A 24,468-nucleotide genomic window follows, 5' to 3' on the forward strand; every position below is an offset into this window, starting at 1 on the left:
ACATACTGTATGAAGTGTGTTTAATCAATGTGATTTCCCAGACTGGAGATGAAGGTGACCAAGAGTTCCGGGGGAATCCCTCGTCTGTCCTACACAGGCAGGGACGACCGCCACTTCCTCCCTAGTGGACTCTACATCATCAAAACTATCAACGGTGAGCGTCAACTTTGCCGGTCCGTCTCTGTCGGTCTGTCTGTCTGTCGTTCTGTCTGTCTGTGTCTGTCGTTCTATGTTGCTCTGTCTGTGTCTGTCGATGTTTGTCTGTATGTCCGTCCCTATGTCCGTCCCTATGTCTGAGTGCATGTTGATTTTGAGAGGGCATGTTGATGTGTTGTCTTATGCATCTCTCTCTCTCTCTCTCTCTCTCTCTCTCTCTCTCTCTCTCTCTCTCTCTCCCTCTCTCTCTTTGACCTGCAGACCCCTGGACGATGGCCTACAGTAAGAACTCCAAGAGGAAGTTCTTCTACAACAAGACGACTAAAGAGTCCACCTATGACCTGCCTGCCACCTCCGTGGCCCCTTTCAAGTACATAACACAATGCACCTGTGTCCCAGAGACATATCTGAAGTTCTCTGGATTAGTCATTTGTTGTTTTGCGTTTGAATCTATATGTCAACACAGAGAAAACATTTGTGATCGGTCTAAATATTTATCTTGAAGTGGGGGGGTTTGTAAATCACCCTAAGACATGATGTTATGCTGCTAATTCCCATTTGTGTGTGTGTGCGTGTGTGTCTCCTTAGCGTCTGCCACTCGGAACGGCTGTTCTGGGCATGGGAGGACGGGGTCAGAGTTCACGACTCGCAGACGCGGGTGGACCCCGAGAAGCTGTCCAAGGAAGACGTGCTCTCCTTCATCCACCAGCACTACCAGCCCTGAACCACCAGGGGGAGCCACCTATAGATACATAGATTAATTGCCATAGACAAGACACCCAGGTTTGGGCAAACTGGGATTCCCATTCAGAATATGCAAGGGGTGCCATGTTGGCTCCAAGTAATCCAAGTTGGCATCCAAGACCATTGCATTCTAGGTTAGAAACTGCTATGGAGTGTTTGGAGCCAACATGGAGGACCGTTTGCCAAACTGTGGCTCTGACACACAGCTTTCCTCGTAACCATAACTACATACATGGACAGACCACTCTGGCGTCGCGCGACCGCCCCAGGCTCTATGATTTTCCCAGAATGCAGCTTATTATATTACATTTTAATATTTTATGAAGAAGACAACAAACACTGACATGACGTCTCCCCCATCATGATGCATCGCATGCTCCGGTTTTTCTATTGATCTTATTGATCCCCTTCGCTTGTATTCCTGCCACGCCTCCATGACTTGCTGTGTGTGTGTCTGTGTGTCTGTGTGCGTGCTTGCGTGCGTGCGTGTGTTTGAGAAGAAACTGATATAAAGGTTGATTTACTTTTACCCCCATCCACAACGTCTCTCACAATCACATGTATGTTTTTATTTGGCACTAAAATTCTGAAACTGCCTTTTGAGGCACTCTAAAGGCTCTATTTTAAGATGCCGCAAAACAGACAAAAGTCCAAATGCAGGTGTATTGGCAATTTGTGTTAGTGGTGACAGGTGAAATTACCACCATGCTGGAGCGTTGTCTCACCTGCACTGAGGTGAGAGGAGTATCTGTAATAGAGGCCTGTGTGTGTGTGTGTAAAATAAGCAGGTCAAGTGTCATCAGTTGCGCTGAAAAATTCTGGCCTTGAAAATAACACTAATATTTCAGACACACCCCCTAGCAACACCGCCAGCGCCTGCGTTTGCACCAAGACTGTTTTTTACGCCGCTAAAATAGAGCCTTAGGTCCCTCCCTGTATGCCTGACTTGTATTAACTTTACACCAAGGACTGATTCTATCTATCTTTTTCTCAGACACTGTTTGTCTTTTTTACCCTTTAAGTTCTCTCTCTCTCTTTCTCTCTCTGTCTCTAAAAGTCCCTGCTAGCTTGGGATTAGCTTATACAGCCAAGCTTTACCTCTTACAAACTCAAGTTGACAACCAAAGCTTTGTCCACATGGGGAGTGGAGCGACGTAGCATAATAGCACTGGCCTATATCATTCTTATCAAACGCAGATCTGTCCTGGTAGTTATTGGGGGGGGTTACATTGGGAATTTGGAGGGGTTCAGGTTTTGGGGGTGTTTCTACTCATGCCTCCCTGTGTGTTTCTGTTGCATTCTGTTGCCTTGGCCTTTCATCCTAGTTTTGTTTCGTTTGTGAAATGTTAAGGATGAAGTGTATTTTTTTTTTCTTTGTAATGTTTCATCCCTTGTGATGATGATGATGATGATGACGACGATGATAATGTAGTAATAAAAAGAAAATGTGTGAACTTCCCAGAAACAATTCCAAAATTCTCCTTCCTTTGCACGATCACCGACAGTTACAAAGTAGTGAAGTTGTGGTCCCTGATTTTCTACAGATAAATTTAACGTTTCACTCGGATCTAAAGATGAACCCAAGGGAACTCACATTTAAAAACATTATTTATTCAACGTTTCCTCTGCTTCCAAGTATTTACAAAAAACATACACAAAGCATGTTATTTTCTTTATACATATACAATAAACACAAGGGGCAGGAGGCATGAGTAATAGATACTTTAAATGTAAACCATTTAGAAGCACGGTTACATTATGCAATGACTGCAAAATAAAATAAAAAAGGCCATAGGAACATTTATTTTGGCACATAAAACGTGGATGATTTGAGGATGTGGATTTAAACACAAACACATCTCACAGCACGGTTCCATTGGTGGAAACCAGGCAAAGATACTGCACTGCATTGCATTACACTGTACACAGTGTGCAGCCTAAATGCATCAGTCCAAAACGTAAAGTATGACAACCAATCAAGTATCTCAAGTTTGGTTGACAGGCAAAAGCTAGTGGTCTTTGGGAACATTGACAACAAAAGGAACACTATGTCTCTCAAGGAACAATATGTCAACAAATGAATGAAGACAGATGTTTTCGTACCCGTGGCACATTGTGAGTCACAGTGCAAGGCAGCATAGGATGTCTGTAGCCTGGGTGGAAGACAACTTTAAACTCCATACTTGATCAAGTCCATGATTCACATAAACATTGTGCAGAATTGTGCTTTTTCATTACCTCTGGTAGTAAGCATAAGTTAGAGAAAACTTCTGCCCAAGAGGATCTGGATAACTTAGAAATGAATGACTCATGACGTTTCTAGTGCCTCAAACAATCAGGAGACACACAGCTCCTGTCAGAGCTTAAGAGTCAATCAAAGCTTGGCAGCCAGAGCAACAGAGCAACTATGACAATGTGGTTGGAGCACGTGGCTCATGCTTCGAGGTCAACTGAGAGCATGGGAAATGTAGTCCTTAGCTGCCAAAGCGGTATTTGGTCCTGATGGGGGGTGTAGGCTTAATACAGTCACCTCTGCCATGATGAAGAGTCTTCTTCAACAGGCAGCAGGCCTAGTAGATAAGTGCATAGTAGAAGAGAGCACTAACAACCAGTAGAGCCACAGACATTACCATGTTCCTTCGGTTCTCCCCTCTCAACGCATCCAGCTCTTTGTCTAGGGGAAAGATTCAAAGACAGTTTTATTTTTCTCCGTTTCACACCTTGCTTCATAACCTCGAATACCACAGGACACAATAGCCAGAAGAAGAACACAGCCTTGCTAGGACAACTGACTCAGTGGCTGTGGAAAGAGAGAATACACACAAACACAGCACAGCTAGTATCGTATTGACATGATTTTTTACTTGTGGGTCTATGTGTTATAAGCAATTGCTGGAGAAATGTGACCATATAGTTTTTACACTTTTCCTTACCAAAGTTTTGCAGCCGCTCATTCATAATCTTCATTTCATCCTCCAGCGCTTCTCTGTTGAGTAGATAAATAGATAGATGGTTTAGCCATCACTGGCATCATCATCATCATCACCACCACCGCCATCATCATCATCATCATCATCTCCATTGTAATAATCAATCATCAACGAGATCTTCATCATCATCATCACCTGTCCTGATCTGACAGTTCCTCGCGCCGCTTTCTGAACTCAGCCCTCTCGATATTGTCCTGACAACGCGACCGTCGCTCCTCAACACGATCGATCTGTGCAGAGAACATTTACGATATACTTATTAGGGTTAGTAAGCTATGCCATTGAACAGCACATGACATTTGGTTGGCTACGTGGCAACTTGTAGGTAGGACACATATCAATGTGGGACAGCAGAATAAATATTTACTGAATGGAGCTCCTATAGCTACGTAGCTGTCGTCTATCTCATCATGCCATGGGGGGTAGCCACAGTTAGCAAGTTACGGTCGAGAAGTGTCTTACCTCGCTAGCGACGCTGAATTTTTCTCTCTTTCTATCCTTACATTTAGTCATCTTGGCTCCTAAGCACCAAGTAAACAAACCAGATTTCAAGTGTGCAACCTGTCCGCAGTGGGTTACTTCTTCTTGCGCACGAGGAAAATCAAATATAGGGACATATCGCCCCCTATCTTCGTGGAGTATTAGAGATCATTTTGATTCACAGTCCGTGGCTTCAAAATCTATCCAAAAGGATGAATACATTTTCGTTCTGGATTAGATTTACAACAGTGCGTTTGAACTGTCAATAAGCCTACATTGAATCCAGTGATGGTTCTTGTGACTGAGTTTGAATGCACAAAGCAGTTTTAAGAAGATTAACATTAATCCGCATATATTCAGACTTCACTTTGACATGCGAGTACAGTGATATCCCCTGAAATTATGTTCAAATAGATTGGCAACGAGTTTTCTCATGAAACATGCCAGTCAAAAGCTCATGGCACCAATCAGACTGCGCGTTTCTCAGGACAACGGACGCCAAAGAATTACGCACAGATGGACATCTTTACTGCATTTAGCAGACATCTACTTTAACATCCTGGACAGTAATGTGCGTAATCGCATTATCCGACCTGCGAGGACGCAGGTTGTCAGCATCGGACGCGTAGGGATTCTCTTTACTGTACTTTGGCATTGTTTCCCCAATATATTAGAATGCCACACTTCATAAACCGAGACCAAATATTTGGGCACCAAGTACATCTTCTGGAGCAAAAACTGCGGGTATGTGTTTCTTTTTTTGGTTCGTCTAAGCTAAGCAGGTTTGACAGGTGTTAGCATAAAGCTAAACAAATGTCATCTTGTTAGCTATTGGTAAGGCCTATTTATTGTGCAGTAAAAGTATTCATAAGTAGGTCTATTAGTTGTTTTTTTATATTATAATCTTTTAGTTGTTCTTATTTTGACATTCAATGTAATTCTATCATTAAAATATCCTGTATTTAAAATATATCTACACTCATTAAGCGTTAGTTAATCTGTCACGAACGTTTCCAGAGTAAAGAAGAACGCATTCTGGAATTGGAAACTGAAAATGCAATTCTTCATCTGAGACTCGCTAAGGTGAGTGGGGTGACCTATTTCCTCCACTGATGAAGATAGCTAGGTCCATTTGGCCACGGGCCACTACACCCGCTGGTCAATTTACATGCAAAGGGAAAGATGGTGCTTACTGTCTGCAGGATAAGGTGCTTGAAGACGGCATCTACCTACGCGATTTACTTATAGCCTCTAAGAACTAGGTGAAATGCAACATGGCTCAACATTCGTGAACACGTTGTTTTGCATATAACAAATGTTTCAGTCACTCTTCAGTTCATGAGATAGGCCTGTGGACCTGTTTTATAGTTGGGCCTGTGTTATATTTCAGTGTGTTGTTAAGTGTATTGTCTGGTAATGGCAGTTTATTGGTGCCTGTTCCTGTCACCCCCTCTCTAGTGTCTGGGGAAACTTCGCAGAGACCATGAGGAGGAGACCGAAGCCAAGAATCGTCGGCAGCACCAGAGAATTGTGCAAAAAAGCACCCTGTCTGCCCTGGCCAAACTCCTGTCTGAAGTACAGGTAAAACCCCCAAAGCCACTCGTCTTTAGACCTCGGTTAAGAGGAGGAATGACCACCTGTTGTTTAGGGGTGTTGATGTCGGCCCTTGAACTCATCACCTTTTAAACACACCCATGAAATATCTCCCTCACATTATTTCATACACAATTTGAGGCTTTATTAGAAATCACAAATCACACATGCATGCACACACATAGACGCACACACAGAGACAGACACACATGCACACACACACACACACACACACTCCCCATCTCTTTCACATGGTTTTATTCTTGTGTTATTCCAGGTTTTGAAGCAGGACCTGAGAGAGGTGTTTGCCGTGTATGCAGGCTTTGCCACTGAGCTGGAGGACCAGAGCAAGCAGCTACAGGAGATGTTTGGCCAAGCCACCACCACCATCCAGGGTCACCGTGGTGATGACCTGCATAGTGAGTGCATCATGACATCATCACTCAACCAGGAAGTGTTTGCTTTATTGTAACGGGGACCTGTTGGAGTTCAAGTCTATTTCGGATAGTGATTTTGCAAATCCAATTTGCACACACGTGGATGGTCTACCTACCTGCACTTGTTTATTTCATTTGATTCCCACCCTTCACCCTCTATCTGTTGATATTTTCTTTATCCCCCTTTATAATTGTTTCCCTCTTTTTTTACTGTCTCCACCTCGGCCAGCTTCTCCCCCACCCCCCCACCCCCTCTCTCTCTCATTCTCTCTCTCTCTCTCTCTCTCTCAGGTATCTTATCGTGCTTTGGTCATAGCTTAGAGTCCTGTTGTCTTGGGGATAATCCTCTCTCCCGTTAACCCTTCCCCTCCTCTCCCTTACCCCGCCCTCGGTACTCGCTCTCAAATAAGACTGTCAGCGCGGTTGGGCAAGGTCGTGTGTCCTGTCCTCTGCGTCACCTGGTCGCCATGGTGACGAGCGCTCCGTGGGACGCACTAGGGCAACTTATTTTGAGTCACATGGTTAGGCTGTCTATCCTGTGCCAGTGGGGAAATCCCCTGGACCACTTGACCGTACATGACCCTGCAGGCCTACATACTGCCTATGAGGATAATTTATGCATTTAACAGCAGGTTATGTTTTGATCACAATGACGGGATGAGAACTGACATTCATTGACAATAGTTTTTGTTATGCATAAAGGGGAAATGAAAATAAATGAAGTTATACAAAATAGAAAAGAAAAAACGTTTTATAGAACGTAATAATGCTTATTTACACTACGTTTTTGCTAAATGTGTAGGGTAAGGACAGCTGACCGCAGTTCAGTTGGTATTTGCATAAAAGTACCTGGACTCAAGCAACAAAATATCATCGTTGTCAAATTGGGGATTGTGTCATTCAGTTCATCCCCTTGTTTGTTGAGAGTGTTCCTAGAAAAACACAGAGGGACAACTCTAATCCTATCAAAACAATGACTCAGAGCAATCAATCAAGTGTCACTATAAGTCCTGTACAGTGAAATCACCCAACCCGTATGACGTGAACCATAGTTTATGGACAGTATAGGTCAAATGCAATGCATTTTTCTCCCAGCTTAACAACATGTGTAGTTAGGTCATGAGGGCCCAGGAGATCTTCTCTAACTCTAAAACCTTTCTGTTGTTGCTAGTGGTTTATCCTCTGCATAGATTTCAGTAGCATGTGATTGCAGGGTTTCAGGCCAAATCGTTGTAGGTTATTGAGATTGCTCTGTATAAAAAAAGTAATGATTAATAAATAAACATATTTGCATGTTATTCTTGTTTGTAGAGGAGTTGGAGATGGAGATATGTATTTGAGTTCATCTTCAGTTTGACGTGATCTTAAACCAGATAAGCAGATCATCTCCTGCTGATGAAGAGATGAAGTTGATCCTCATGTCCTAAGCCTTATTCCACCGTCACAGATCCTGAGTATTCCAGGAGTTCTTTTATCCTGTGTGTGTGTGTGTGTGTGTGTGTTGACATGTATGTATGTGTGTGTGTGTTGGGATTAAGAGCTTGGGCCGAGGTTAAAAGGTCTTACCTGGAGATGACTGGACACCTGGGCCCGATTCAGTATTTCACATGCCATGACTATCATGGATACTTGAAGCAAAGCAAAGCAAATCCTCTGGGTTTCCAAATAATTGCATGCTATTTTAAGATAAATTACTGAATTTCTATGAAGTCACAAGAGTTTTCCATTGGTTCTAACAACCATTTCCCCAATGATAATACTACAGTGTTTTTGAATTAACTTCATCTGTATTGTATGGTGTTTTCTCAGGTTTGCAGGCTCAGATGGAGGCTCTAGAGCGCTCCCTACAGGAGGAGAAGGAGCGGTGCAAGACTGAGAGGCTGAGGAGGAAGTTGCTTCATAACACCCTGGTGGTAAGAATGATGTTGTGTCTGATATTATCTGTGTTTAGGGAGACAGGCCCACTGCTACTTTACTGTTGACCAGTGTAAGCTGGTGGAGGTAGAAATTGGAGGACGGGCTCATTGTAACGCATGGAATGGAATGAGGAATGGTATCATTGTAATTTCATTCCATGCATTACAATGAGCCCGTCCTCCGATTTCTACCTCCACTGCAGTTGACTGTATCTCATGGGGATAAGTGTCTTAGGTGTGGAAGAGGTTGATTACACATGTGTCTTACCGTCTCTCTCTCTCTCTCTCTCTCTCTCTCTCTCTCTCTCTCTCTCTCTCTCTCTCTCTCTCTCTCTCTCCAGGAGCTCAGGGGTAATATCAGAGTCCACTGCCGCGTGCGTCCAGTCCTTCCCTTTGACGGACAGGGGTCCCTATCAGTATTTGGGTAAAACCTCAGTTTTAGAGTTTGGGATCATTTGTTTTGCATTCAAGCATTTCTGTGTGTTAGTGAAAGGGTTTGTTAATTTAGCGCATTTTGTGCCTTCTAAATAGTTGATTGATGTTATTCAACTCAGTCATTTGTGATTTGTTTTCTGTTCAGGTCTGCCACCTCAGAGGAAGTGGTCCAAGCTGTCAATGATGTAAGTCCAAGTGGTTTCATCTAATTATTATTATTATTATCATTATTATTATTATGTCTGACTCATTGTGTGGAACAAGTCAAGCTTGAAATTATTCCAACTGTTTCTCGCTTTCCGTTTTCCAGGACACAGTTCTAGTGAACTGTACCAAAACAGGGAACCCAGGACTGAACAAGATGTTTGAGTTTGAGAGGTGATATTACTCACAACTTGATAAGAATGACACTGTGTTGTGTGCATTGAACGGTTTAAGGCTTATATTGCAATGTCAGACATACAATCTGTTGTTGCCATGGGGATTGTGACTGACAGGGTGCATGGTCCGGAGGACTCCCAGGATGCCGTGTTTGAGGAAGTGAAGCCTCTCCTCACTTCTCTGCTGGATGGGTGAGTGATCTCAAATATCTTTATATTCAGTTCATGAATATATATATATGAATATGAATATATAAATCTTTTTGACACAAAACACATCATCATGACACTATTCCAGGTCATTTTAATAATTGGATGACGATAAAATATGATAAATATATTTGTGTATAATAATATAGTATTTAATATAGCATCAACTGATGTTTGTTTTGGCAGGTACAATGTGTGTATCATGGCATACGGTCAGACGGGCAGTGGCAAGACACACACCATGCTTGGCTCCCAGCCTGAGGACCCCTCAGGACCCCAGAGAGAGGCCCAACAGGGAATCATCACCAAAGCTGCCACCGAGCTCTTCAGGTGTGTGTGTGTGTGAGAGAGAGAGAGTAAAACACAATAAGACACAATTGTAATCAACCTCACTTTCCCACCTCTTCCACACCTCTGGAAAGACACACACACACACACACACACACACACACACACACACACACACACACACACACACACATCATGTGACCTTACACAACCAAGGCCAGGTTTCATATATCACCCCTGGGGATGAGAGTGAGCACCCGGGTCATATGAACTGGGTATAGAAACAGAGGGAAGGAGTAGGTGAAGAACAGCAGATGGGCCTCATGATTTCATAGATGATAAAGGTCATATCTATAGAGCTACATATATTATATATATATATACATATATTTCTCTCTCTCTCTATATATATATATATAGAGAGAGAGAAAGAGAGACCATATATATATATATATATAACGATTCCCTTTTTCCCTGTGTGTGTATGCTGGTGTTTACTGTCGGTGTGTGTGTATGTGCATGTGTGTGCGTGTGTATGTGCATGTGCATGTGTGTGCGTGCGTGCGTGACACAGGCTGATATCAGAGAAGCCTGCTGAGAGCCACACAGTGGAGGTGTCAGTGGTGGAGGTGTACAACAACGAGGTGTTTGACCTGCTGGCTAAAGACGAGGAGGGGGTCGCCATGGGCGCCAAGAGAGACGTCATCACTACCAGCACTGGGATCAGCGAGGTGCCATGCCTGTCATACGTGTGAGTAGTCCACCTGTGTGTGTGTGTGTGTGTGTGTGTGTGTGTGCGTGTGAGTATGAGTGTGCACGTGAGCATGCACATGAGAGTGTATGTGTGTGTGTGTGTGTGTTTTTTAATATTCTGTCTAGAGAGCTATATCTCTTGGGTAATTGGATGGTGACACAGAGATATTGTGCGGGGGTGTCATTGATATAAATCCATTATGATCGTATAGCCCTGGGTGTTTACTGCATTCCCTACTAGCTTGAATGATTTCCCCAACAAAGGTCACAGTCTGAACCTCCATGGCGCGAGAGAGAGAGAGAGAGAGAGAGAGAGAGAGAGAGAGAGAGAGAGAGAGAGAGAGAGAGAGAGAGAGAGAGAGAGAGAGAGAGAGAGAGAGAGAGATGAGGCTATATTATAATGGGTAAAAATCAGTCTTGGCACAAACGTGGGCGCTAACGCGAGGGGGTGTGTCTGAAATATTTTTTTTGCTATTTTTTTTGGGCCAGAATTGATGCAACTGACGGCACTTGACCTGCTCATTCCGTTTAGAGCCCTTTGTGTGATTTATTGTGAGGTATTACGATTGGCTAATTTGACAGTGCTCCTCTTCCAGGCAGGTGACGAGGTCAGCAGACGTGATGCAGCTGATCAGCTCCGTCCTGAGGCTGAGGGCTCGCTGTCCCACTCTGGTCCACAGAGACTCGTCACGTTCCCACCTCATAGTCACCCTCACTGTCTCCTCCAAGAGCCCCAACGCACTGGCCCTGGGTGAGACACAGACACACACACGTATTCATGTATACACGCTCATTAATGTACACGTACACACATACAGAGACGCATGCACACACACACACACATTCATGTACACACGCTCATTAATGTACACGTGCACACATACAGAGACACACACACACACATTTATTCATGTACACACGCTCATTAATGTACACGTACGCGCGTACACACACACACACACACACACACACACACACACACACACACACACACACACACACACCTTAGCGACTGTTCCTGTGGTGTTGTCCAGCCCGCAGGTTACAGAGTGCCAAGAAGGACATGCAGCGCACGTCCCAGAAGGAGTGGTGGAGTCCCCGCTGTCGCCGTGCCAACCCCTCCGCCCGCCACTCAACGGACGAGCGTTCCACTAGCTCCTCCTCATCGCCCTACCAGTCCCCCAGCCACTCCCCTTGCCCCTCCCCCAGAGCTAGCATCGCCCAGGCATCCTTCAGGACCAAACTACAGCTGGTGGACCTGGCGGGCAGCGAGTGTGTTGGTAAGAATGAGACACATAGACGTGTGTTTGTGTGGATGTGTATAACTATAATAATATATGCCATTTAGCTGACACTTTTATCCAAAGCGACTTTGCAGTGAGTTCATACATTTCAGTATATATGGTCCCAGCAGGAATCAAACCCACAACCTACATGTTGTTAGTACCATGCTCTACCAACTGAGCCACAGAGGACCACAAAACATAACAATACAGATCTGTATGTGTGGGTTTACTGATGATAAGGTTGTGTGTGTGTGTGTGTGTGTGTGTGTAGGGATGTCTGGAGTGACTGGCGCCGCCCTGTGGGAGACCTCCTGTATAAACCGCAGCCTGTCGGCTCTCTCTGATGTACTCGGAGCACTGGCAGAACAGAGACCCCATGTGCCCTACAGAAACAGCAAGCTCACTCACCTACTGCAGGATACTATCGGTAAGACAGACAGACAGACACACACACACACACACACACACACACAGTTCTCACTCACCCCCTCGCTTCAGAAATGGCCAATCAGGTTCAATCAATTTTGTCCTCCTTCTGCCCTCCACTAGGTGGCGATGCCAAGCTGCTGGTGATGCTGTGCGTCTCCCCCACCCAGAGGTTTGTGACTGAGTCACTGCAGTCTCTGGGCTTCGGAACGCGGGCTCGCCAGGTCCAAAGAGACACCCCTCGCAGGAAGAACAACACCCTCAAACTGAAGTGAGAGAGGGATGAGGGAGAGGAGAAAGGTCCCCCGCTATGAAAGAGTGGGGGGAGGGGGATTCAGGTAATCGTGGTTTACACAGCATTGCAAGGAAATCTGTAGTGAAATGTTGTATCTGTGTCAATATGACTACTTTGATAAGTAACTGAATTCTTGTTAATGAAACTTTACTTAACTGTTATATGTTTGGTTTGACACTTGTATTTAGTGTCTCAGATTCCTTTCTTTCTTTACTGTTGCCTCTTTCAAACAAATACTAATGCTATTAAATTGATGCTCATTTGGGGTGCTTTTAGGAAATGTTTGACAATGTGAATTATTACATTAACTTTCATCATATCTCCCTGCAGGCTAGCTCTCTCTCTGTCCCTTCCCAAAATAATACGCAGAACTGTTTTTATGCGTATTCTTAGATACTGAATTACCCTTTGTTTTTAATATATTTTGGAGTTTGTAGTTGTTTTTCATAATAGTTAGTTTTTTTCATAATGATTTATTTATATACCACGAGAATGGTAAATTACTGAATTTTAGACTGGCATGAACTTCTTTTAGTTGCATTTCAGTGCTTGCTATACCATGCCTTTCTAATAAACCATGCACTTACGTTAGTGTTTTTTAAGCATCACTATTTGTTACACTTGTGTATATGCATTTTGTTGTATTGATAACTTCAATAAATACGTATTTAAGGTGTAACACAGAAATGTGTCACTCATTCATGCCCCGTTTGGATGGTTCTGTGGAACTCCTAGCTCCTTGGTTTAAGTCATAACTGCATTTGATTGCTTTCGAAGTCTGGACAACTCTTCAGCCAATGAGATTTCGCAATCCATAATGAACGTTAACCAACTACAAATATACATGATATATACACATATGACTGCTTACAATCAAATATGTTAAAAGTATACAGAAAGATGATTACTGTTGACATGTTTCACCATTTACTGTTGAAATCAGCGTCTGTTTTCTGACGAGAAAGTGAAAGGTTACAGTGGACACCTTAGAAACTCAGGTATCATCATTCTGGTCCGAGTTTCCCACTTAGAACCCCGGCTTGATGGGTCGTTTTAGTGGTTATATCCCACAGAGGAACTCATATCTCTGAGTTTCCTACAGCAGCTGAACGCACCATTCCTTCTTATACAAACGTTAAACAATCTACGCTTACCCGCCATAGTGTGTAACGTAGATCTCATGTTATGAAAGATGAACACATCAGGTGACAGATACTAATATAATAAGATAAGCTTACCCTCCAAATGTCAAACTCGGACCAGCAAATCTCCCTTACTTAGGTAGCATCTTTCATAACACGACATCTATGTAAACGATCCGGTCTTTCGAGTAACCAATTACCGCGGATGCGGAACAGCTGTTTCTTCCCACTCGGAAAGGCGTATCTCCGAGTTTCTTACAGCAGCCGAACGCACCATTCCTTATTATACCAAACGCTCGACAACCAACCAAAAGCTATGTTTACCCACCTTATTATGCTAACTAGTTCTCCTGTTATGAAAGAGATGTAGGTATTATATAAAATACACGCCCAAGAGTACCACCTGGTTACATGAACACATCGGTTGACAGGTACTGTATGAGTTAATTTCTCTGTCATTAAAAACAAAGAAAACATATATAGTTTGCTACCTGAGTCGGAGAGATTTCCAGTATATGGAAGGTGACTAGTAGTTAGTCATTAATGACATGTAACTAGCTAACTAACGTTAGATTTCAGTGATTGCCTTGCTTGATAGTCAGCCTAGTTAAGGTTGGTTAGCAGTTGTTGTGAGTGATATATGGAAGGTGTTTGCGAGCTAGGTTCCAAACCGAAATGAAATGCTGAGAGTTGTCTTATCATGATCGATTTGTTATGCTTTAATAGTTTGGTACTGGCTGGCTGACTGACTGCAATCACTGCTCTTTGCTCTTTACTTTAGCTGTCAATCATTGTATGATCATCTACTTGAGAGGGACTGATCAGAACCAAAATAAACATGCTGAAAGCTCTCGGTCAAGCTCTGTTTTCGACAGGATTGCAGTCCCCAAAGTTTACACCTGTTGAGGAAAATAAGGTTGGTCACTACTTTATTACTAAACCCCCCCCCCCCCCCCCCCCCCCCCCCCACACACCCCCACACCCCCCCCCCACACACACACACACACACACACACGTACAGCGTTGAGGTCCGCTCAGCGTTTTGATGAAGACAATTCTGGCAGCTTCAAATGTGAACAAGCTGAACTTGCATTCATTCACCTGGCTTACGTGTTTGTTCGTGTGTTTCAGGCTGAAGACTATGAGGTTCGCACTTATCACCCTACCAATTGGATGAGCACCTCTCTGACCACTATGAATTCGGATGAGGCGATGAGCACTGGGTTTAAACGTCTCTTTTCGTACATCCAAGGCAACAACAAAAACAGTGAGTCGTATTTCAGCAAGCAGTCGTCATGACTTAGATGTTTCTAGAAACAACTACCGTGCAAGGCAAGCAGGTCATCATCAAATACATAGCAAACCATACCAGCAATCTGCATACCGTTGTGTGTCTTGTGACTGTTGGTGTACCTTGCACCTGTCTCTCTCTATGATTATTGTGTGTTGTGTAAAGTATTGTCAGGTGCGTTTATAGCATGTGATCTACTAATCCACAGTGTACTAGTGTATTAAATCATTGTAATTATGTAATTTGTATTGTAAGTGGACCGTTTGTGGAATCAGTGTCTGCTTAGAAAAATAGATATCCCTCCCTACCATATGTTCACAGGTATATGAGGGTATTACATGTCAGTTACACATGACCAGTATCAAGTTCAGGCTTGTTTGTGCATGTTTGTGTCATCAGTAGGAGACGGTTTATCGGTCTTGATGGGTAGTGTGCAGGTAGTATCAAGAGTATCTGATTTCCTATCATTATTCGTGTGTGTGTGTGTGTGTGTGTGTGTGTGTGTGTGTGTGTGTGTCCCAGAGGTAAAGGTAGAGATGACTGCCCCTGTGACATGTCTGGTGGAACCCGGAGCGGGCCCGGCGTGTGAGACCACCGTCACAGTCTCCTTCTACATCCCAGTGGAGCTCCAGGATGAGCCGCCCCAGCCCAGCAACCCGGAAGTGTTCCTGGAGAACAGGAAGGAGCTCACCGTATATGTCAGGTACAGTTTGATGGAGACATAAAGGTTCCTCTCACAGTTAAAGCAGACTTGTAAAATGGGACTAGTAAACAGTATATGGTCAGCATTGTGAGTCTATTCAGGTCTTTAATGACACCATTAAAAGTCTATCAAAAACTCAATTAAGGTATTGTGCTCTTTCCATAATCAGATGTCTAATCAACCATCACACTAGTATGCCTCTCCCTCCCCCCCTCCCTCTCTCCTCTCCCTCCTCCCTCTCGTAAGTGCAATCCACCTGACCATCCTCCCCGTCTTTTCCACACAGGCCATTCGGGGGCTACACCAGCGAGCAGAAAAGACGCGAGGAGGGTCAGAAGCTGCTGGAGAGCCTCCAGAGGGACAGGGTGAGCTACGAGGACGGGCCCTACTACGCCGTGGGCTACGACAGCCCCCTCAAACTGACCAACCGCAGGAACGAGGTCTGGATCCTCAAGAAAACAGACCAGGAGTAGGGCGACGGGGGGTGGGGGTCAAAAGTCGTGGGGTGCATCTCAATAGTTTTAAGTTTCCGCTTGTTTTCTTTATCTGTTAATGTCACTAACTGCCAAGGCATTCACCTCAGTGTCTTCACTAACATCATGTGCGTAGACTAGTGCAGATGAAGGAAAAGAAACAAGGAGAGGTTGCCATGTTTGACTATGACAAGGCCTCGCCACACGCCACTCCGTTGAGCTTTTTTGTGTGTATGACCACAAGTGCCCTCTGTGCCTAATGTACTAGTAATAATCATTCAATATTATACATTACATTTACACCAGTTACCTCACACAGAGATACCCATTCATGTTGGGTAAATTCTAAAGGGATTATAATCTGTGTACTACATTCTGTGATGTACTGTACTTCATGTGAATAATTGGATGTACTGCTAAAAATGTCAAATGACACAAATGATATGGCGTTGCCAGGAAATAGCGGGGCGACGAGAGATAGTTAGCGTAAAGCAAGATGAGTCACTCAGCAGCCTTTTTGTCACGTATGCCGACGGAATCACTCGCGAGTGAAACGTCTTGTTTGGGTGGATCTGAAACATCTCAAGTCATCCAACACCCGTGGTGACATCACACCTTTAAAACATTTTCTTTACGGATTAAAATATGTTCTATGATATACTTATGATATGAAAATACGGATACGCAGTATGAAACTATGATTGAAATTGTGTGGATGTACTTTTTGTCATCTTTGCATTTAAGAGATTGTGGTTTTTTTTTCAAACAATAAATTGACTCTGATATAAATGCACATTGGATAAGACAATTGTTTACTTTTACCATCCCTCATAGCAGAGTTTCACAAGGTTGACCTGTCTGTCCTGCTACAGCCTCTGAAGGTCGCGACCCCCTGCAGCCATCTGAAATCCTGTCTAATCCATAGCTCGCAGTCTCACTCCCTCTTTCCCTCCTCTCCTCTCCTCACGTTCTTCTCTCCTCTCCTTTTTTCTTATCCTATCCTCTGTTCTCACGCAGTCAAGTCAACATTCGCTGAGTCATTGTCTTTATTTTGGGCAAATTGTTCCCCAATATCATGTTCAGACACTCAGCAGAAACAGGGCAGGGCGCCTAGCTCCCTGCATGGACGCTCTCTCCTGCTTTGTCTGCTGCTGAGAAGTCAGAATCTGTTCTGATGCTTGTTGTGATGTTTCGAGCCAGGATCCTGCTCTGTCGTGGTACGCCGCTGGTGATCAGATTTGAATACGTTATACAGGTTGCTGCCTCCAATGTAGCGCACCGTTCCTGGTGTGTACAGGCGAAACGAGGGGAAACATTTACGTTTCACCTTTACCCCCCACCAGAGCTTAGCTGGGTGGCAGGGTCTCTCTCACACAAACACACCCACCCACCCACACACACACCCACCCACACACACACACACACACACACACACACACACACACACACACACACAGTTAACACTGAGTGTTTGTGCTTGTTTGCACTTGTTCTAAAGAATGGGAACAGGAAATCTAATTTATTAAGTCAGTCTTTCTGGTTCAACTGGCTAGAGTCTATATATGGGTACCAGTGATACTGAAGTATTGAAAAGGGGGGGCAGGGCAGTGTGTGTGTCAGTGGAATGATAATGGAGGGCGGGGCTGTATTGATTGATGGGTGACAGGGTGACATTGATATGTGGGGGGAGAGTCCGTGGAATACCAAAGGGGAGCCATGGGTGGCACTGTTGAATATTTAACTAAACAGTGATGCGTTGGAGATGGGACCGTCTCTATGGAAACATTGAAGGATATCATGCCACAATGGAATAACACCTCAGGGACTTGGGGCAGGAGGCTGACGTCACAGTGGCCAACAGTGAATATAGAGTAGAAGTTTAATAAAGCATCGTCTCTATGGGATGCGAAAGCCAGACTGGAGAGGATGACAGAGTCACATTTATGCATTATCATCCTAGGCACCGGTCCTGACGGTGCAGCAATCTATATTAAGGCATAGAGGTCGCCACCGGTGCGATATTATGGGATGGCCGGTGATGCGGTGTTCTAATGGGACGTCCAGAGGTGAGGGCCATAAGTGATGACCCTGCGGGGAGGGAGGGGTAAGAGACGGCCTCTGTGGAGTTTTCTGGGTGACGGATGAGCGCGGGTGCTATGGCGACGGTACTAATGAGGCGGTGATTTGGGGCGGCAGGCTGGCAGATGGCCGTGAATCATATGGAGAGGTGGAGAGAGAGAGAGAGAGAGAGAGAGAGAGAGAGAGACAAGACAGAGACCCACTCTTTAAATATCACCATATTTTATTACACAGACATACACAAGAGGGTTAGCAACCTGCCTCTGCCTCCACATCCACCACTTCATCCCTCCCTCACTCCCTCTCCAACCTCCCCCTCTCCCTCCCCCATTCCTGATCAGCTTGGTGAGATTGAGACTTCATCAACTCCCGTTCTGAGTCGAGCCAAGCACTCAATCATGGCTGGGTTTGAGCCTGGGCTTGACACTTTGGTCACAGGTGATTAAACCTCTGCCGTTATGGGTGTTACGAGGTTATGAAGTCTCACGCTTATCACCGCCTCTCACGACATATCGGGGCCAGATTTACTGAGCTTTTGCACCAAGGGGTGCCATTTTTCACCACTAATATCGAGGGCAGCCAATAAGTTATAAGACATAACATTGTCTTTATTTCACACTTTAATGTTTCATTCCTTCTGGTACTATACGTTTAATTTTAATTTTAATAATTAAGTTTTACACCCCCTATAAAGGTTACAAAATGTGCCCTTGTGTAAAAGCTTTGTAAACCTGGACCAGGCTCTCCTCTTGACCGTTCCCTCCCCTCCCATGCCCCAAACCTTTCCTTGCCTTCACCCGACTGCTGGTTGGCTGGGGCTGGGGTACCACATCACAGCCCCACTATTTTAAAATAAATAGTCTACAAAAGGAAACCACTCTTTTCCAACAACAAGGGCTCTAAAATTGTACAAAGTCTTTGAAAATAATGAAATGTTACTTAAAACACTTTTCTATGTATTTACATAAAGAACCATATAAAACTGCACAGGAAACAAGAAACCTAGTTGAAAGGTAAACAGATAGTTATCATAAGCTCCAGAAGGTTCTAGCAGGTCATCTCACCAAACTCCACAGGACTGGACCATCCAAAGCTTCTGGTCCAATACATCTATCACAAATCTGATTGTGTCCATCAGAAACAGCAGGTTATATTTAATTGTTTAGCTCTTTGGTAACCAAAAAGATCAAATAAAATAGGACAGTATCATTCTTTTTTTCCAAGTAATTTTTGTTTACTTTTTAGATTCATTCTTCATTTCCAAACGTGTGAGTTATGACAACACAGGCTTAATAAAAACAGTTCTAAACACATGGTTTTAAAATTTCACAAACAAACAAAGAAAAGGAACACAATTGGACAGTGCAAATCTACAAACTAAAATTCAAACACCCAAGGTTTTCCAAAACCTTCATTGTAAATCCACCATATTGTCCCGGTCATGTAGTCCGAGCCATTGTCGATGTGTGCCTTATCCTGCCTGTCCCTAGGGGGCAGTCTTGAGCCCTCTGCACTTCCCCATGACGATTCCAGCCATGCAAACTAAACCACTGACTTCAAAAGAGTAGAAAGAAAAATGAGCTATGACCTGAAACTGCTTGATGTACCATTGTGTTCAAGAATCCACAAGTTCTAGAATCTTCTACCATATACTTGCAAGCCATGGCCTTCTAAAGCACTCTCTGAAGCTAACAGAAGAAAAGCGGCAAGCAGAGCAGAAATACAAGGCGTTTAAACCAAGCCCCCAGCACACCTTCAAGTTCCACTCAGGCCAGCGGCCTAACTACTGGCACCACTGCAGCAAAGTCAAAATAACTCATCACTTTTCAATTCCTTCATTATCTTGTCCCTTGACCCAGTCCTTAGAGAAACCTTCTAAAACCTACGGAACCCCTGCATAGAATCGGAACCTCCAAAATTCTAACAGGAGAAATAAAAAAATTAAAAAGAGCCAACAAGTAAAACAAATTTGGGAACACCAGGCTTTGGAAAAAGGACTATAATTAATAGTTGTAACACAAAGGATGAGTCATGAAAAGAAGCACAAATTAGAAAGAGGGGGGGGAAATGAGTCTTGAAAAGCTGCAGTTGAACCGGTCTCCACTTCAGACTAAGTACAGCCCAGTCTGTGAGGGCTACCGGGCCTGACAGGTCCACATCCTCAGAACCAGGTCCAGAACCAACAGGACCTGGAGCCAGGGGGTGGGGCTTGGAGGGGTCAGAGTCTTCAGAGTGCCTACCGTTGGCTCCTCCCCCCTCCCCTGCGTCCATGAGTGAGTTTAGCTCCCCTTATTCAGGGGGCGTGTCCCTTAGTCTCTAACTGCTGCCCTCCTCGGATAAAGTGCCGTTAGAGTCCTGTAGCAGGGGGAGGGGCAGGGGGCTGCAGCGGCTGTCGGGGACGTCGCCGTACTCCGCACTCTCCGCTAGCTCCCCCTCGCGCTCGCAGATGACCGTCATAGGGCTGCTGAGGATGCGGTTGCGGGCGTTGTACTTGCTGCTGGCAGCAGAGGGCGGCGTGCGTGACCGGCCATACTTCATCCCGCTCAGCGACGAAGAAGTCGGCGAGGAGAGGGTCAGGCCGTCGTTGCGGTTCCACTCCTCCGTCGCCCTCTTGCTGCGGCCCGGGGAGCCGATGGGGCTGTGTGGCGTAGTCGGCGAGGAGGGCGAGACGGGCGAGTCGAGCGAGGACTCGGAGCGCGTCCTCTGGAAGCGCGGGTCGGTGGAGCGCAGCATCTCGGCGGCGGACATGCGGAAGCTGGTCTCGGAGCGGCTGCCCTTCTTCAGGAGCAGGGCCTTGAAAGTGTCGCTGCTGGTGGCCGACTTGCGCAGGTTGCGCTGGATGGAGCTCGCCTGGCGGGGGAGCGAAGCCACCGGGACCTGGGAGGCGCCGGTGGGCGTGACGGGGGGAGACGGGGAGTGGCCCGCAGACCGCTCGTCCTCAGACTCCTTGCGACCCAGGACCTTCCTCTTGGACCTGAGGGTAAAGGAGGAGAGACGGGTTAGTTGCAGAATTCAGTACAACCAGATATGATGAATTGACGAGTGGGAGGACAGGGTTAGTGATGTTGAAGACGGCTGAGTCAGGAAGGGACAGGAAGTCTTCTCTCTGTGCACACAGGTGTTCAATTGCCATTCAGATGCATCTATGCAGCTGAACAGCTCACCAGAGAGCAATGAAACAGACATCTACTCAAACCAGTGATAGCCAGTTTTATTCCAAAAAAAAGAGAAGCTTTTTCCGAAAAAGACTTGGCACACACCCTTCTGAAGGGTGGCCCAATTTCGCCATATGTCAACAATACCCCCAGCAATACCAGGGGCGCACCACGTTAAAAGCCTTAGGGAAGCAGGAATACCAATCGGGGGAATGAGTGGTACGCGGGGGCTGGAGCGGAGGAGGTTTTAAATCTTTTATTTAAAAGCAATAACTTTAAAAGAAAACTGCACACGCTGCAACTTTACAAAAACACTAAGAGGCGACACAATGGAATTCATCAACAACACAATCTGGGAAAAGTGCCCAGAGCATTTTTTAAGTCACTAAAGACACTTCGGCCTCATCACCAGCAGGGGTTGCGCCAAACTAAACCACACTATATCAAACGCCGAATGTAAACACAAAACAGTAGGAAAGCGCTCCCAGTCATAAGCATTGCGCTAAAGCCATGGTTAGCAGGGGACATGGGATAATCTTACGGGGGAAAACAGCATATTTAACCCAGGGGTTGCGCTGAGAGATTATGGCGCTAATCCAGAGCTAGCGTCACAGTACGGGTGGAAACAGGCCGGGCCAATTACAGTAATGGGCTACTCGCCACGCCACAACTTACTAGCCAGGGGGCGCTCGCACGTAGCATTCCCCTGCTGCACAGGGGAAGAAGAAGAATAGGAGGAAAAGGAACAGAGGGAGGAGAAGAGGAAGACAGTGGCCGACATGATAAAGGGATGATGAAGGAGGGAAGGAGGGTGAAGGAGGCAGGGAGACGCAATATTTAATCCTCATTTTAAATCCGTAGACAGAGAGAGGTTTAAGTAAATGAACCAAGGAAAGAAACAACAAACACGTAACATGATGAAAAACAGCAATGATAGAACAGAGAGAGAGAGAGAGAGAGAGAAATAGAGGGAATGAGAGAGTGAGAGTGAGATAGAAAGAGAGGGAGTGAGAGAGAGGGAGTGAGAGAGAGAGAGAGAATTGTAAAGAAAGTCCAGGACAGATAGAGTGAGAGTGAGAGAGAACAACGTACAGAAGAAGACAGCATAAGAAAAGAGAGATTGAGCAAATGAGAATGGTAACAGGAGTCAAGTTCTGGTTGGGATGATGGCAGAATGTCTGTGCCCCAAATTCAACCTCGATACAATGGCGTCCCCTGAGAGCTCCCACAGAACATTAGCCTACAGGTTAGAGCCTCAGCGTTACGCAAGATCACTCCCTCACACCTGATTTAACTGAACCGCTCTACATCTGACTCCCCCGACTGATGCTGTTTCAATGACAAAACTACAAACACCAAGACTACCCACGCAAAACTACAAACACAGAGACTACACACGCAAAACTACAAACACCAAGACTACACACGCAAAATTACAAACACCAAGACTACCCACGCAAAACTACAAACTCCAACCCTTGGAAGGAAAATGTGAGAGAAATTGTGAGTGAATTGGAAAGCTAGAAGGGAGTAAACAAAAGAACGACAGGGACAAATACCGACTCAGTGTTTTAATAAACACAAGCACATAACAACCCTTAAATGCCGGTTTCGAGAGCAGCATCGATTTTTCTCTCTCTGTGTATAATGTTTGATAGTGAAAAATCCTTCCAGCAAGCGCAACTCCCCCTACTGGGATTGTGAAAACAATCCATTCAGGCTTTAATCATTCTCTCTCTCAATTGTTCATCCGTTTGTGTGTGCGTGCGTTATAGTGTGTTTGTGTGTGTGTTAGTGTGTGTATGTATATATGCGTGCGTGTGTATGAATGCATGTATGCATGTATGTATGTATGAATGCATGTATGTATGTATGTATGTATGTATGTATGTATGTATGTATGTATGTATGCGTGTGTGTATTTGTGTAAGAGAGAGAGAGAGAGGGAGAGGGAGCGAGAGAGAGAGAGAGATAGAGAGAGCTTATAGAGGATTGGAGGGGCTAAGGGAGCGCTAGGCAAACAGACTTGGATTTACCTCACGTCAGCAACAGCAGCTGGTGCTCTGGGCTCTACACTGTAGCCTTTCCATCTCAGGGCAAACTTCCCCTCTAATATGTTTGTGTACCATATTAGACTGAGGAGCAATACACCAGGAAAAAGTAAACAGACAGTCTTACACACACACACACACACACGCACATACGCACGCACACACACACAAAAAATAAAATCCCCTGAAATGAAATCCTGTGGCGCTCGGAACTCTGAGTGTTGCACCGCTACACGTGACTGACACACACACACACACACACACACACAGGTTGGTTGCCTGAGTGATCCATGTGTGTGTTTCTTCTCTTTGAACGCATATAGCCTACACATGTGTGAAACCCCATGAAGCACAGACTGACAAGAAGAGAGAGAGAGAAAGAGAGACAGAGAGAGAGAGAGGAAGAGATAGAGAGAGAGACAGAGAGCGAGAGAGAGAGTGAGAGAGAAGCCTTTCAGATTGTAGCCTAGATTAAGACCTCAGGAGGAGGGGGGTGTCGACTAGCTTAATAATGAATGAACCAACAGCCTTTTCACCCACTGAGAGATGCTGGAGATGCTAGCTAGGCTAAGCTAATCTACCACCCAGGTACTGCCTGTCTGCCTCCACTGGCTCCCGCTCACTTAAGAGAGCAGGCCTGTCTCTGGTTGATAGACACGTTTACAGAGAAAGCCACTCTCTCGCTTGCCTCAGAGAAGCCAGAGGACCTGTCGTGTGACTGATGTGGGCTCTACAAGATGGGACAGCCTGGCTAAAGTTATGACTAAGAAATCGAGCGAAGGAATGAGGGAGAGGAGGGAGGGAGGGAGGGAGGGAGGGAGAGATGTAATGGGCTGAGGATAGTGGTAAGATGACAGGAAGGAGCAGAGGGTTAAGGATGAGAGTGTTGTGGTGAATGGAGAGGGAGGGAGGGAGGGAGAGAGAGAAAGAAAGGCAGAGAAGCAGAGAAAGATTGAAATATGTGTGAATGAGAACGGAGCATTGTGGATGGGGGGGGGGGGGGGGGGGGTTGACAGGATGGGGGTCTGTACCTGTGGATGGCGGCAAAGAGGTCCTCGGTGGTTTCGGGGGCGGGTGGGGGTCACCATGTCCCACCGAGGGACCCCTTTGGTGGAGGGGGGCGGCGAAGAGTCCACCCGTGCTGGGGTCAAAACACCTCACCTGGGGGAGAGAAAACACAAGTGG

The 24,468-nt window shown here is 45.3% G+C and overlaps 5 protein-coding genes across 5 annotated transcripts in view; 3 read left to right on the forward strand and 2 right to left on the reverse strand.

Annotated features, from left to right (window-relative positions):
- The window catches only part of cmtr1 (cap methyltransferase 1), a 12,279-nt gene extending 9,923 nt beyond the window's left edge, over nucleotides 1-2,356 (forward strand). The window contains exons 22-24 of the mRNA XM_083688671.1: nucleotides 42-154; nucleotides 418-526; nucleotides 745-2,356. Coding sequence (XP_083544797.1) covers nucleotides 42-154; nucleotides 418-526; nucleotides 745-880 — 358 coding nt within the window. The 3' untranslated portion in view covers nucleotides 881-2,356. The remainder of the gene's footprint in view (nucleotides 1-41; nucleotides 155-417; nucleotides 527-744) is intronic.
- Nucleotides 2,357-3,043: 687 nt separating this feature from the next.
- On the reverse strand, nucleotides 3,044-4,463 carry ccdc167 (coiled-coil domain containing 167). Its single transcript, XM_083689154.1, has 4 exons — nucleotides 4,353-4,463; nucleotides 4,026-4,120; nucleotides 3,834-3,886; nucleotides 3,044-3,574 (listed from the first exon to the last, which is right to left on the reverse strand). Exons 1-4 carry the CDS (start codon nucleotides 4,401-4,403, stop codon nucleotides 3,471-3,473), a joined length of 303 nt encoding a protein of 100 aa, XP_083545280.1. The 5' UTR covers nucleotides 4,404-4,463; the 3' UTR covers nucleotides 3,044-3,470.
- A 582-nt stretch (nucleotides 4,464-5,045) lies between these two features.
- On the forward strand, nucleotides 5,046-12,369 carry kif25 (kinesin family member 25; the record flags this gene model as incomplete). Its single annotated transcript, XM_083689423.1, has 15 exons — nucleotides 5,046-5,114; nucleotides 5,388-5,453; nucleotides 5,829-5,951; nucleotides 6,241-6,382; nucleotides 8,210-8,313; nucleotides 8,658-8,740; nucleotides 8,897-8,936; nucleotides 9,062-9,129; nucleotides 9,249-9,323; nucleotides 9,528-9,671; nucleotides 10,204-10,380; nucleotides 10,979-11,133; nucleotides 11,417-11,662; nucleotides 11,940-12,095; nucleotides 12,218-12,369. 15 exons carry the CDS (start codon nucleotides 5,046-5,048, stop codon nucleotides 12,367-12,369), a joined length of 1,800 nt encoding a protein of 599 aa, XP_083545549.1.
- Nucleotides 12,370-13,873: 1,504 nt separating this feature from the next.
- Nucleotides 13,874-16,791, forward strand: hebp2 (heme binding protein 2). The gene is made up of 5 exons (XM_083688437.1): nucleotides 13,874-13,962; nucleotides 14,313-14,447; nucleotides 14,663-14,798; nucleotides 15,345-15,525; nucleotides 15,812-16,791. Exons 2-5 carry the CDS (start codon nucleotides 14,370-14,372, stop codon nucleotides 15,996-15,998), a joined length of 582 nt encoding a protein of 193 aa, XP_083544563.1. The 5' UTR covers nucleotides 13,874-13,962; nucleotides 14,313-14,369; the 3' UTR covers nucleotides 15,999-16,791.
- A 1,512-nt stretch (nucleotides 16,792-18,303) lies between these two features.
- The window catches only part of nhsl1b (NHS-like 1b), a 103,595-nt gene continuing 97,430 nt past the window's right edge, over nucleotides 18,304-24,468 (reverse strand). The window contains 3 exon segments of the mRNA XM_083689376.1: nucleotides 18,304-21,051; nucleotides 24,315-24,346; nucleotides 24,348-24,439. Coding sequence (XP_083545502.1) covers nucleotides 20,394-21,051; nucleotides 24,315-24,346; nucleotides 24,348-24,439 — 782 coding nt within the window. The 3' untranslated portion in view covers nucleotides 18,304-20,393.

Source organism: Argentina silus, assembly GCF_951799395.1.
Source record: "Argentina silus genome assembly, chromosome: 17".
Classification (NCBI taxonomy): Eukaryota; Metazoa; Chordata; class Actinopteri; order Argentiniformes; family Argentinidae; genus Argentina; species Argentina silus.

Coding starts and splice junctions, on each gene's coding strand:
- ccdc167 (XM_083689154.1), bottom strand. CDS start 4,403: ATGACTAAATGTAAGGATAGAAAGAGAGAAAAATTCAGCGTCGCTAGC. Junction 3,887..4,025: donor GAACTGTCAGATCAGGACAG/GTGATGATGATG, acceptor TCTACTCAACAG/AGAAGCGCTGGAGGATGAAA. Junction 3,575..3,833: donor TGAGCGGCTGCAAAACTTTG/GTAAGGAAAAGT, acceptor TCTTTCCCCTAG/ACAAAGAGCTGGATGCGTTG.
- hebp2 (XM_083688437.1), top strand. CDS start 14,370: ATGCTGAAAGCTCTCGGTCAAGCTCTGTTTTCGACAGGATTGCAGTCC. Junction 14,799..15,344: donor CCAAGGCAACAACAAAAACA/GTGAGTCGTATT, acceptor TGTGTGTCCCAG/AGGTAAAGGTAGAGATGACT. Junction 15,526..15,811: donor GAGCTCACCGTATATGTCAG/GTACAGTTTGAT, acceptor TTTTCCACACAG/GCCATTCGGGGGCTACACCA.